This window comes from Cupressus sempervirens, chromosome 10 (assembly GCF_028749045.1).
Source record: "Cupressus sempervirens isolate cs-2001-9-10 chromosome 10, ASM2874904v1, whole genome shotgun sequence".
Lineage (NCBI taxonomy): Eukaryota > Viridiplantae > Streptophyta > Pinopsida > Cupressales > Cupressaceae > Cupressus > Cupressus sempervirens.
In genome coordinates this window covers 51,871,348-51,884,899 of record NC_143127.1, presented here as the reverse complement: position 1 = coordinate 51,884,899, position 13,552 = coordinate 51,871,348, and the positions used below count along the sequence as shown (strand labels likewise).

Sequence of the window (13,552 nt, the reverse complement as noted above, 5' to 3'; positions counted from 1 at the left end):
TTTCATGTTTAAAAGTCAATAGTTCTGGAAAGGCGATCAGTTAAAAGACCCTATTCGTTCAGGCACAATCAGATCCATTCACTTGCATGATCATAAGAAGGTAATTCAGAAAAAGTGATCAGACATTGCAAGGATTAGGTCCTGTAGCTCTAGTAATTAGCAAGTTCTACATTAACTTTGTCACGTGTAATACCTCTACAGATCAGAAAATCAGACACACTATTATTAGTCAAAATCATACTAATCTTTAGCAGATTTATACATTGACAAATATTATATTTCCATCAGAACCCTTCTATGCACTTAAAAATACATTGGATTACACATGGCAAATAATGGATGTTACACACATTAAATACATAAGATTATGTTTATCTCTGTCCAAGCAGGAGGAAATAAGTTTCATTAAGAGTTGATTAATTCATTAAATGATGTTGTTACTAAACAATGCTGAAGTTTGATGAGAAGCATAATTAACGAAGTTTTTGCAAGAAACATGTCTGTTGTGAGATACAACTCCTAACATCATGTCCCTTCGATTGTTATTAGAGGAGGATTGTGGTTCACAAAAGAGACATCAAAACTTTGTTAATTATTCTAGCTAAGATCTGGTGCTCTCAAAGAGCCCACAATCTGCCAAGCATTTAGAGGGTTTGATTACCACCTTTTACATTGTTTCAAACGCATGAACAAAGAGCCACTCAAGCAGAAACAGCACCAAGGAAATTTCATGTTTAAAAGTCAATAGTTCTGGAAAGGCGATCAGTTAAAAGACCCTATTCGTTCAGGCACTATCAGATCCATTCACTTGCATGACCATAAGAAGGTAATTCAGAAAAAGTGATCAGACATTGCAAGGATTAGGTCCTATAGCTCTAGTAATTAGCAAGTTCTACATTAACTTTGTCACGTGTAATACCTCTACAGATCAGAAAATCAGACACACTATTATTAGTCAAAATCATACTAATCTTTAGCAGATTTATGCATTGACAAATATTATATTTCCATCAGAACCCTTCTATGCACTTAAAAATACATTGGATTACACATTCAAGGAGGACCACAGCCACAGTAATCACAATTGGCCCGTTTCACAACTAAGTTGATAGCATAACTTGACCAATAATAGACAAAAACCATTAGACAGGCCACAAGGGCCATTACAATTTTAACCTTGAAAATTAAATAATATTATATTTTTTAATTCTAAATAAAACATTACATTATATTATTAGCGAACCTATTTGTGTCAAACATGCGAGACTGAGTGAATCATGACCAGACAACAGTGCACTAGGAAGATCCAGCAACAAAAAAGTCAGCTGTAGTCAAGAGAGGAAGGAAGATGGTTTGTCCATAATTGTCGTAACTTCTGCCTGTAATCTCCATGCATATGGTCAAGAGATCAGCTAATGAAGACTGTTGAAACATGTTTAATATTTGGACATGTCTTAAATTGAATCTCCATTGTTAGCCGGATGCTTTTATATATTGACGTGAAGTGGTGACTTGGATATTTGTTGCATGGAATAGCATTGGCACATTACTCTTGTATGTCACATTGTTAATGAAACATCTTAAAAAACATCACCAACTGAATTTTTTGAAATTACATAGTGATATTTTATGTGTGGTACTTGGAGTTCTTTTATGATGATCTAAGATTCTGAATGTTAGAGCTAGCATTGTTATAATAGAGAAGCTTTGGATCATTGTCGGTCATCACTTCTTGAAGTTTTTTTTCAAGTCCATATTATACATAAAATTATTAATCAGTTATTTTGGATTCTATGGGACAAATAGTTTATTATTTCTAGTTTACAAGGTACTTTAAATTGCTTTTAGCCAAGTTGGTGGAAAACAAGTCTATGTTGACTAAGCTGGGAAAACTGGTTGTTTGCAAGGTTCTCTAAATTGTTGCTAGCAAATTTGATGCGAAAAGGTTTATTAGGATAAGTTCAGAAATGCAGACTTACTACCTGGTGAAATTTTAAGTGATAATGATTGCTTAATGTTTTCTTTTTGTTTTTAATGCTCTTAATCCTTATCAATTTTCTTTGTTTGATGTAGATTCCTCATCTTCTAGAACTTGGCATTAATGCAGTGGAGTTACTACCAGTATTTGAGTTTGACGAACTAGAACTCCAGAGGCGTCAAAACCCTCGTGACCACCTGGTATTGCCTGCCTTAATTTTTTGTTTAAATCATAAAATTCCTGAGTCACAGGTAACTGGTGGATATCAGTTTCTATTTGGAATCTTGATTTGACAACCATAAAGCTATAGACTTATTTGAAATTTGAAGTCATAAAAGTGCTGAAAACAATGTTCTGATTTGGTGATTGATCTTATTTTGAAGGTTTTTTCTAGCTAGTGGAAATGTTGTTACTCTTGCTGCATTGACATTCTTCATTTCTATAACAATTATTTTATTGATATTCTTTTGTTACAATTTTATGGAAGATAAATACATGGGGCTATTCTACAATGAACTTCTTTTCTCCAATGACCCGGTATGCTGCTAATGGTGGAGGACCGTTAGCAGCATCCTTAGAGTTCAAGAAAATGGTGAAGGCTTTGCATGCTGCAGGAATTGAGGTTTGTCTATCTGGACCAGCTTGGAGTATTTACTTTCTAGGTTTTGGTGATACCGATTGTCGTTCTGCTTGTCCAAATTTTACCAGTATTTCATCTCGGTAATTGTCTATTGTTACTCTTGATTGTGTTCATTATTCCTTTGCCTTTAAAAAGTGCTCTGTATATTTCTTCAACAGGTCATCTTGGATGTAGTTTATAACCACACGAATGAAGCAGATGATGAGCATCCATACACCACCTCATTTCGTGGTATAGACAACAAGGTATGTGTAAAACTACTATAGATACACTTCTGTTATCAGTGATCTTTCTGGAAATGTATGAGAAATTTTCATGAGCACATTACAAAAATTACACTTCATTTTGTTGTTTTAGACAACAATGCATGTGGAAACTGCTAAGTGCATACCCATATTAATGAATAAAATCTAAAAAAACTTTTCTAAAAGATATATAACTTTCCAAGTCTAACTAAAACCCAATGTATTGAATTGAGAGAGGAATTGAGACCATAAACAAGTGCTAAAATAGCACTTCTGAAAAATAGCAAGAACTGCCCAGACTTCAAAATTGAAGCCGTTGCACAGTTAAGCTGAGAGGAGATTGAAGCTATGATCAGCCACCTAAATTATAAGTTACTATAAATATTAATTGGTAAAAGTGGTAAGTCAAAACTCCCAACTAACGAATCAATGTCCGAACTAACACCATAAAAATAAGTCCTAGACAAGATCTGAACTCACTGCAGAATGTGCTGTTCATCTCCATCAATCTGTCTGAAGTTGAACACATGGTAACATCAAAATACCTCTCTGATCTTGCTGATCCTTATTGAATTTGGGAGATAAGAAAGTATACTTTCCAAGGTTTTTAGTTATTGCATTTTTAATACAATTTGTTTTTATCAAATTTAGGAAAGTTCATATGTTAAGAGTTAATTTATTGGATGAGTATTTTATTAAAAACTCTATATGTTTACTCATGTAGATAAAGAAACTTTTCTATCCTTTCTAACATTGTTCCTTTGTCATTCTATCACAGGTTTATTACATGCTGGACATAAATAGCAGTGTCCAATTGCTAAACTATTCTGGCTGTGGTAAGATTTATGTGGATTTGCTATATATATATATGTATTTATTTATTTATTTTTATTTTTAGCACATTGATGTCAACGTTTAGAGGTTTGAATCTCAATTTTAGAATGAAATTATTAGAATAATATTGCCATTGTTATTATCTAATGGCCACTCAATGTATCTACAGTTAGTTTCTCTGGACCTTATGGCCAGTGGAGACACTTAATATATATGCTATTATATGCAGCTATAAGCCGCTCACAAGCTTTGACAACAACCGAAGTAATGCCAAATAAGATAGTTAAATCAGTTCAATCATGGACAAACTGTTGAGTACCTTGTAAGGAATAAATAAAAAAGTGATACAGGTCTGATACTGCAAATAAACTGCCCAGAATTGAACTGAAGCTCATTGAAAGTGTACTTAAACCAATCCCACACACTGAAACTCAACTTCCACAGACAAGAAAACATCCAGCCTACTTCTCTCTGTGTGAATGTGTATCAGAATACTCTAAAGCCAGTCGTTAACAGCTCGGAGAAAATATAGATTTAGAAAATCGATCATGCTGTTGCAGACTCGAGACAACTAAATTTTTTGCTAGTATGACAGGTACAACAAAGGAAAACATTAAAACTCACCAAAGTTTGACCAAATTCTAATGCTGTTGTTGTCAAACAAGTAGCTTTTGGTCAAGGTGCAACCCATAAATGGTATTTGAGCCCCTAAAAGTTGCACTTCAACTCTAATGTTCACACACCCTCTTTCCTTGATTTATATGGACACTTTCAGTTGTATGGTCTCAAAATAAGGGCTTCACACTCATTCAAAACGATATTGCTTGCACTAGGCAAAATGTATAAAATCAGTTACTCATAATACTTAAGAAAGTATTCAAAGATCTTCATTAGTGATAACCCAACAGATGGTATGATCTCTCATCATCTTAAGCTGTATGTCTAGCATCAGATTTGATTCAGTCTCAGCTGGAAACCTCTGAAAATTGCTCAAAGTAAAACGTTAACAATTCTATCAAACCAAAAAAATCAAAACATATCAAATATCTTCATCTTAAGCAATAAAATGGAAAAACTTCCTTGTATGTCCATTGTTGGTTCGTGGACGAAATCACTTTAACGAGCTATGGAGAGTTTTCATCATCATGAAAATGGAAGATGAACATAGGTTCTCTCGAAAGTAGAAACAAATTTCATAACATGGCTAACCTAAAATATGAGCTCTCATCCTCCTTCTAGAGAGAAAATAATAATTGTCCCTTATCCTCCACAAAATCCTGTTTACAAATTAATTGATTGTTCATTATGTGCAACAGACTCCCTTGTGCTTGGGTCTACCCCTAGATTCAGAACTCAAAATATTTTTTTAATAATTTGCAATTTCTTTTAAGTAAAATACAATTAGAGGGGACACTTCCCTTTATTATCTCGAGAATTATATGTCTCAGATCACATCGTCTAGGAATCAGGAAGCAAAATGTTTCTCCTAAAGGTTCTCACAATGCATGAGATTATAAAATATTGCATGACATGAGTAACTCTGTCTTGTATATTCATTTTGTATCTCTTTGGGCTAACCTATACATGATGGCATTTGCAGAAGCGTCTATTCTTTGAAAATTTCATAGGGAACTTTTGATCAATCAGATTATCTTATTTGGGTGACACCAATGTGCTAGTGTTATCATTTCACCTTGGCATCTTGCTTGATGATGGGCCGTAAACCCTTCCACTCTTCCAAGGAGATTGAAAGCACCTCTCCCCATTCTTGGTTGATGGCTCCATTTGATAGGAAAAATGTGATGTGATTGACTTCATATAAACATGTGACAATGAGTATTGGTCTAGTCTATCCAAAATTAATCTGATTCCATTGATCCAAGATGCCAACTCCCAACTAGTGGCTCTCCTACTTGTTATGGCTTTAATTCAATCATTGAGTCTCCCTCTATTTCTATGTTCTAATGTTCCTATTGAAGCACAAATTGAGGTTTCTATGAAGGGTTGCAAACTCAACCTCATTGTTTGTCTGTGTCATGACCCCATTTTGGCTGACATTGTTTAGCGTGCCGGATCAGTCTATCATAGGCTCTCGTAGACTGGTGATGATGTGGAGAGAATCGACCAGCGACTATTTGGCAGTATTTTGTCCTTACAGTTGATTAGTGATTTGGGCTTACATTTGTTATAAAGTAAAGTTACTTTATTCGGGCCCAGTTTTATAATTTGATGTTGAGATGCACTTTTTATTATAAAGCAATATTTTGTAAAAGTGCACTTTATTTCATAAGAATATTTGGATGCTTCTAGAATGTTTAAGTGACTTCTAGAGGAAGCTATTGAGAAGTGAATAAATAGACCCTATGGGTCTTGCATTTGAAAATCCAGTTTGTATTTCTCTCTTGACATTAGATTGTGATTCAGTCACATAATTTATTGTGGAGCCAAGTTGGTCTTCAGATAGTCTATTGGTCTTTGGGAACAGAGTCTCTCTTAGATTTGCATAACTGAGGAAGTGGAATATCTTCTGAAGGGTTGCACTTTGGAGATAGTATTCAACTATCTCAAGCTGAGCATAATTTGTGGCCAAGGGCCAACATCTAGAGGATTTATTTTGAGGAGTTTTATTGCATATCTTAAGGAAGTTTTTACTTTAGTTCCGGAGGGTTGATTGTTGGGGTGAATTGGAATTCTTGTTGCATTTTCATAGTTAGCTATACTCAGAAAATTATCATTTTGGTGGAGAAGAATATTAAGGAGGGGTTCGAAATTGGCAAGAAGAGTAAAGTGTTTTCATCTAGCTTCATTTATATCAATTAGACAGGGTTTTTTCGAGCTAGGGTTTGCAGTAAATATTGGAGTTCGAAAGTTAGCAGCTAGAGCCATATATTTGTTCGAAACTCCTTTCTCGCTGGTTGTCTTTGTGTGAAATCAAGTTTGCAACCCTGCTACAGCCTAGGCGTTCAGATCTGAGTCATTTTCGTAACTATTCAAAGCACAAAAAATTCATAAAGAATTTGCAGAGTTGTAGTTTGGAATTCGCAGTCATACCAGACTTGGGCAAAATTTATTGGAGGTCATTTTGCAGTCTTTCATTAACTTGAGCGCCTCTTTTTTAGGCACTTTTGTCGCCTTTGGATGATCAGGAAAATTAGTTAAAAAATCGTAGGTGCCAGGCATCCAAAAGTATTGCTATCAAGGTCGCAGGGCCAGAAATTGAGTTAGTTAAGGAGTCTCTAATTCGTAGAAGCAACAAAATTATATAGACTGTAGCAGGCCTGGCGGTAACCCAAGATTGTTCTGGAAGTTGAAGACGCACCATAGATATCTCACAGTGATCCAGGAGTTTGCAGACTGTATGTTTATTGAGTAGAGTTGACGTGGCCAGGATTGCATTTGAATAACAAAGTACTGTATTCCAGGTTCCATCTATTTCATTCCCATTTAGTATTTACCCTTACTCAAAAAATATTTGTAATATCTTTCAGCCATAGTGGAGAATTGCTATATGAGGAATTGGCTAAGTTTTGCAATCAGACTTTAAAGTATTCGTCATAATGTTTCTAGCTGAACTATGTAAATTTCCAATGTACTGTACTTAACCATTGGTGAAACATGACATTACATTCCAGAAGTGCACTTTGTTATTGAGTTTTCGTTTTGCATTATACTATACCTCTGAAATTCTCCTATTTGTATTGCGTGCTTAATGTTTGTTTTAATTTGCAAGTACAAGATTAGAGTTTTTTTTTGATGTTTGGTTGAGTATGGGACACTACAGTCTGAACTAGAAGATTAGCAATTCTGGCCCAAACCATAATACCTCTATTATTTTAAATAATAAATCTGAACTTTGAAATCCCGAATTGCCATGAGAGGCCCCATCAAAACTAAGTTCTTGTCTCCTTGAAGGTGGTAGCTTCCAACGAGCATGACATCTCTTTGAGGATGGCTTCACAATATCACACTTTAGCTTGATGAGGCATGGTCATTTCTTTAACATTGTAGCCTCTCATGAGGAAAATAATTTACATTTTTCTTCGAACAGACTTTCTTTTAATTATTCACACATACCAATTTCTATCTTGTTAATGAGTGATTCAACCAAGGACTCTTTCCGTTTGAATACTCACATTTTTCTTTCCATAATTGCCATATGATTTGTGGTTGTATATCATACAACAGTTCTTCCCATAGCACAAGTGCAACCAAGCATTGAAAATGCTCATCAAATCATTTTCAATTGGCCCACTCCAATCAATTTTGTTGCAAAATGATGACTAGCATTGACATGCCATCCTATACTATAACACCAAGTGATTAGCCGCTTCATCTCATTCTTGGCATAAAGCACATTTGTGTGAAAATGCTCACAAGTGCAACCAAGCATTGAAAATGCTCATCAAATCATTTTCAATTGGCCCACTCCAATCAATTTTGTTGCAAAATGATGACTAGCATTGACATGCCATCCAATACTATAACACCAAGTGATTAGCCGCTTCATCTCATTCTTGGCATAAAGCACATTTGTGTGAGCATGCAACCCCAAAATTTTCAAGTCTTTCTACTATGAGAATCTATTTGTGTAATGCAATCCAAGCAGAAGTGCCTACTTTCAATAGCATTGGACAAGTGCAACCAAGCATTGAAAATGCTCATCAAATCATTTTCAATTGGCCCACTCCAATCAATTTTGTCGCAAAATGATGACTAGCATTGACATGCCATCCTATACTATAACACCAAGTGATTAGCCGCTTCATCTCATTCTTGGCATAAAGCACATTTGTGTGAGCATGCAACCCCAAAATTTTCAAGTCTTTCTACTATGAGAATCTATTTGTGTAATGCAATCCAAGCAGAAGTGCCTACTTTCAATAGCACATTCGGACTCCAACATGACTCCTTTGGTCTAGATTCATTAGCTCTATCTATACCCAAGTTTTACTCCAACTTAGCCAAGCTCAGCTCCTTTGGCCTAGATCCATTAGTGCTTATTTTGGATGAACTATTGTGTCATATTGTTGCACATTAATGATTAGATTAGGGTACCTAGCTCTAATTCTAGTCTATTTGTTTCCTCAGATGTCACCAAAAGATTCCTTATTTAATATTTTGAGTTTATCCTTAAGTCTCTTTAACTTCTTGTGGAATGTGAACATCGTTGATCCTCTTGCATCAATTGTCGACCATTGTTGCAACTTTCAAACCAAATTTGGGCGCCTTAGCTACATTTTCTCAAATTGAAATTGAGATTTTGAATCTAGTTTATCATCCATTATTTCAAGTTTCACTAGGAAGTGGTTTAAAACAAGAACAGGCCAATATGGGGTGAAGGTAGAAAGTCCAATCCATCTAGACTTCCACAGCTAGGAAGCAATCCAAACACTTTACAATATTGGTGAATTGACTCCTTCAATTATTACATGTGTAGATTCCATTACAGGGCACATAGTCTTTGAGGCCATTATTATGAACAAAACATGAATAATCTTTTGAGCTTGAGAAATACAAATAACATGACTTGATCAAATCTTTGTGGCAAACCTGTCATCTTCGAAGAGACTGCACAGAGGAGAAGAAAAAGAAAGGCAAAAAGGATTTCTCTGATTCTGATACTGATAAATCTTCTCAAGATGATGTAGATGCTTTTGTTGCAGCCTTGGCAACACATACATTAGAAGATGTTTGGTTGATAGATTCAGGTGCTTCTTTCTACATGACATCTCACAGAGATTGGTTCTCAAAGTATGAAGAGTTTGATGGTGGAAAGGTGTATCTGGGTGATAACTCTCACCTGAATATTGTTGGTCGTGGTAGAGTCAAGATTAGAATCCTCGATGGTAGAGTGAAGGGGATTGATGGTGTACTACATATCCTTGGTTTAGTGAGAAATCTACTTTTAGTCAGCAAGCTTGGTGATGTGGGTGTGCAGATTGTTTTCTTGAGTGATGGATGCAAGATGACAAGAGGTTCTATGGTGCTTGCTAAGGGTGTTAGGATGGGCACCTTGTATAGGCTGCATGCATGCACGATTCAATGCAATAGCGCTTCTGTGAAGTCCAAGAAAAGGGCTTTAGATTCTTCATTGTCACCAACGGATCAAGAAAAGAAGAAGACCGTTGCTTCTACATCTGATGGTCGTGCTTTTTGGGTACCTAAGGGTGCTAATATATTTGGAGATGAAGCTCCCTACTGAGAAGACAATGTTATGGCACCAAAGACTTGGTCACATTGGTGAGAAGGGTCTTAGAGCCTAAAAAATAAGAGCCTTGTTGAAGGCCTTGATGATTGTAATATGGAGTTTGACTTCTACGAATATTGTATTTATGATAAACAACACCGTGTTTCCTTTTATTCTAGTTCTCATAAGTCTTCTGGGGTTTTGGATTATATTCATTTAGATGTGTTTGGTTCAATGAATGTTCCTTCGATATCGAGATCTTTGTAGTTTGTCTCATTCATAGATGATTATACTAGAAGGACATTTATGTATTTCCTTAGAAGTAAATCTGAAGTTTTTAGGAAGTTCAAGGAATTTAAATCCTTGGTTGAAAATCAGATTGGTAGAAAAATTAAGTGTTTGAGGACTAATAATGGTGGTAAGTTTTGTTCAGCGGAATTTGATAGGTTCTGTAAGGATCATGGAATTGAGAGACATAAGACAACTCCATACACTCCACAGCAAAATGGAGTTTTAGAGAGGATGAATAGAACATTGATGGAGAGGGCTAGGAGTATGCTGAATGGTGCTAGTCTTGAACAAAAGTTTTGGGCTGAAGCAGTAGCCATTGCATGTTATTTAATTAACAAGTCTCCTACTTCAGCACTAGTTGAGAAGACACACATGGAAGCTTGGTCTAATAAGAAGCCCTCTTTGAGATATCTTAGAGTCTTTGGTTGTGAGGCATATGCTCATGTGCCAAGTGTAAAAAGATCAAAGTTGGAGAACAAGGCAGTTAAGTGTATCTTCATTGGCTATGGCATCAGTGTGAAAGGTTACAAGCTTTGGGATCTAGTTGCAAAAAAGGTGCTCTATAGTAGCAGTGTTATATTTTGTTAGCTGAAACCTTCCACAGTTCTTTTGCAGCCAGAGAAGGAAGAGAAGCAGAAAAAGGAAGTAGTTCATTTTCCTAATACCTTTAAGGGAGAAGAACTATGAGCTCCTAATAGACTTGAGAATGAGGAGAGCTTAAGTAGCTCTGAAAGTTCTGAAGAAGAGCAAGAACTTGAACCTCAAACTTTGAGGAAGTCTACTCATGATAGACAACGACCTGATATATTTGGTTATTCACCTGAGAGGTTTGGATATTCTTTGTTGGATTCTAGTTATATATTTGCTTTGATTTCTAACACTGATGAGCCTAGGATTGTTAGAGAGGCTATGGGTATGAATGATATAGATTCCTGGATAGAAGCCATGAATGAAGAGATGGCAGCATTGAAGAAGAATGCTACATGGGATATGGTACCTTTGCCTGAAGGACAAAAACCTGTTGGATGTAAATGGGTGTTCAAGAAGAAAGTGGCTCCAGATGGTAGTGTCAAGAAGTATATGGCGTAGTTGGTTGCAAAGGGCTATTCACAGGTGGAGGGAATTGATTATGGTGAAATATTCTCTCCTGTAGCAAAGTTGACATCCATTCGATTATTGTTATCACTTGCAGTAGCTTATGATTTTGAAGTTGAGCAAATGGATGTGAAGACAACGTTTCTTCATGGTGATTTGAAGGAGGAAATTTATATGTCACAACCAAAGCATTTTTTTGAAAAAGGTAAAGAAAATCTTGTTTGTAAGTTGAAGAAATCTCTATATGGTTTTCAACAATCTCCTAGAATGTGGTATCAAAAGTTTGACACTTACGTGTTGTTCTTGGGATTTCTAAGATCTAAATCTGACCATTGTGTGTATTATAAATCTGAAAATGGTCACATTCTTATCATAGTCCTGTATGTGGATGATATGTTATTTATTGGGAATGGTAAAAGAATGATTTCAGATTTGAAGTCTCAGTTAGCAGCATAGTTTGAGATGAAAGATCTAGGTGCAGCTAGATATATTCTTGGGATTGAGATCATAAGAGATAGAGCTAGCAAAAAGCTTTGGATGAGCCAAAGGAAGTATGTTAACTCTATGTTGGAGAAATTGAGCATGACAGCTTGCAAGTAGTTAGTTGTTCCAATGTTACATGGAACAAAGCTATCTAAGGAGGATTGTCCAAAATTTCCTACAAAGATAGAGGACATGTCTTGAGTACCTTATGCGAGTGTTGTTGGCAGCTTGATGTATGCTATGGTTTGTACAAGACTAGACATTGCCCAAGTAGTGGGAGTCCTTAGTCGATATATGGCTAATCCTGGAAGGGTGCATTGGGATGCAGTTAAGAGAGTGTTTAGATATTTGAGAGGCACATCTGAGTATTGCTTGTGTTTTCAAGGTAGCTCTTCTGTATCTTGTTGTTCTATTTGCATTCGTGGATATGTGGATTCAGATTGGGCAGGTGACATTGATAGCAGAAGATCCACCAGTGGATATGTTTTTATGATGTTTGGTGGTGCAATTAGTTGGATGTGTAAGCGACAGGCTGTAGCTGCTTTGTCCACTGTGGAAGCAGAGTATATGGCAGCTACTCATGCTTCTAAAGAGACCATTTGGCTTAAGAGATTGTGTTCTAATATTGGTTTTGATGCAGGATAGATTACTATCTATTGTGACAGCTAAAGTGCTATTTGTTAAGCAAAGAATGCTACTTTCCATGCTAGAACAAAGCATATTGATGTACAGTATCATTTTGTTTGTGATATGGTGGAAGATGGAAAGGTGGAGTTAGAAAAGGTTGCGACTTTGGAGAATGTTGCAGATGCATTGACAAAGCCAGTGAACACTGAGAAGTTCAGATGGTGTGTTGGTTCTATGGGTCTTGGGGCCTATGCTATGATACAGTAACTCCTGTAAGGTCTTCGTCAAGTGGGAGATTGTTGGGATAAGGTGACTCAGCCTTACCATGACTTATTGTTTTATTTGTACTTTCATGGAAAGTTGCTAAATAAAACTGGATTCTTCCACAAGAAAAGTCTTGGAGTAGAAAAACAGAAAGCTTCTACTTTTTGGTGATTTATTCTATTATGCTTTGTTTTTTATGCAAGGGTTGTGCATAAGGAAGTTTCTAAAATAAATTATAGATGCGTTGAATTTAGATGCTTTAGAAATTCTTTCCTCTTGTATGAAAACTCTGTAAGTACAAGGCATTGTTGTAGAGAATTATGAGAGTGAGAGCATTGTTTGAAGAGTGTTGTTATGCTGCCAGAATTATTCTGGATTTGATATCACAGCTGAATACTCTTGAAGAGTTGTGGCTTTGTAGATTGTATTGTAATTGTTGTTGCTGATAATACAGTTGAGTTTGGCTTTGGAGTGGTGGGTTTTTTCCTCGAGAAGGGTTTTCTACGTATATCTTGTGTTCTATGTTTATGAGTTGAATCTTTCTGTATGTATTTATTTAGTTTGAAATAGTCTAAGGTTTTGTGAGATAAATTTCAGCATCATCTCTCCGGTTAGATTTAGCATTCGGAAGCGTTTCCACGCTTAGGCTTCCTTTCAGTAGTTACATCCATTCTTTGTTGCCGGTAATATTTGTAAAATCTTTTGGGAATAGTTAATAATTGACTGTGTTAAGTAGTTTCCATTAACAAATGAAGTTAGAATGTGACAATTGAAGTGCAATCCTTTGGATAATATATGTACATTCTCCTAAACAGAAATAGAGATCATCAGAACTCTTGAGAGCATTGTCATATGATGTACTGGAATGAATATTAATGCAATGAGTAGTAAGGTTTCCTAAAACATTG

General features: G+C 35.8%; 1 protein-coding gene across 2 annotated transcripts in view; it reads left to right on the top strand.

The window, feature by feature from the left end:
- The window catches only part of ISA3 (isoamylase 3), a 313,468-nt gene that overhangs the window by 59,438 nt on the left and 240,478 nt on the right, over positions 1–13,552 (top strand). For both annotated transcript variants that reach the window (XM_089804631.1, XM_089804630.1), the window contains 4 exons: positions 2,074–2,178; positions 2,466–2,600; positions 2,777–2,863; positions 3,642–3,699. In XM_089804631.1, the coding sequence (XP_089660757.1) occupies positions 2,074–2,178; positions 2,466–2,600; positions 2,777–2,863; positions 3,642–3,699 (385 nt within the window). The remainder of the gene's footprint in view (positions 1–2,073; positions 2,179–2,465; positions 2,601–2,776; positions 2,864–3,641; positions 3,700–13,552) is intronic.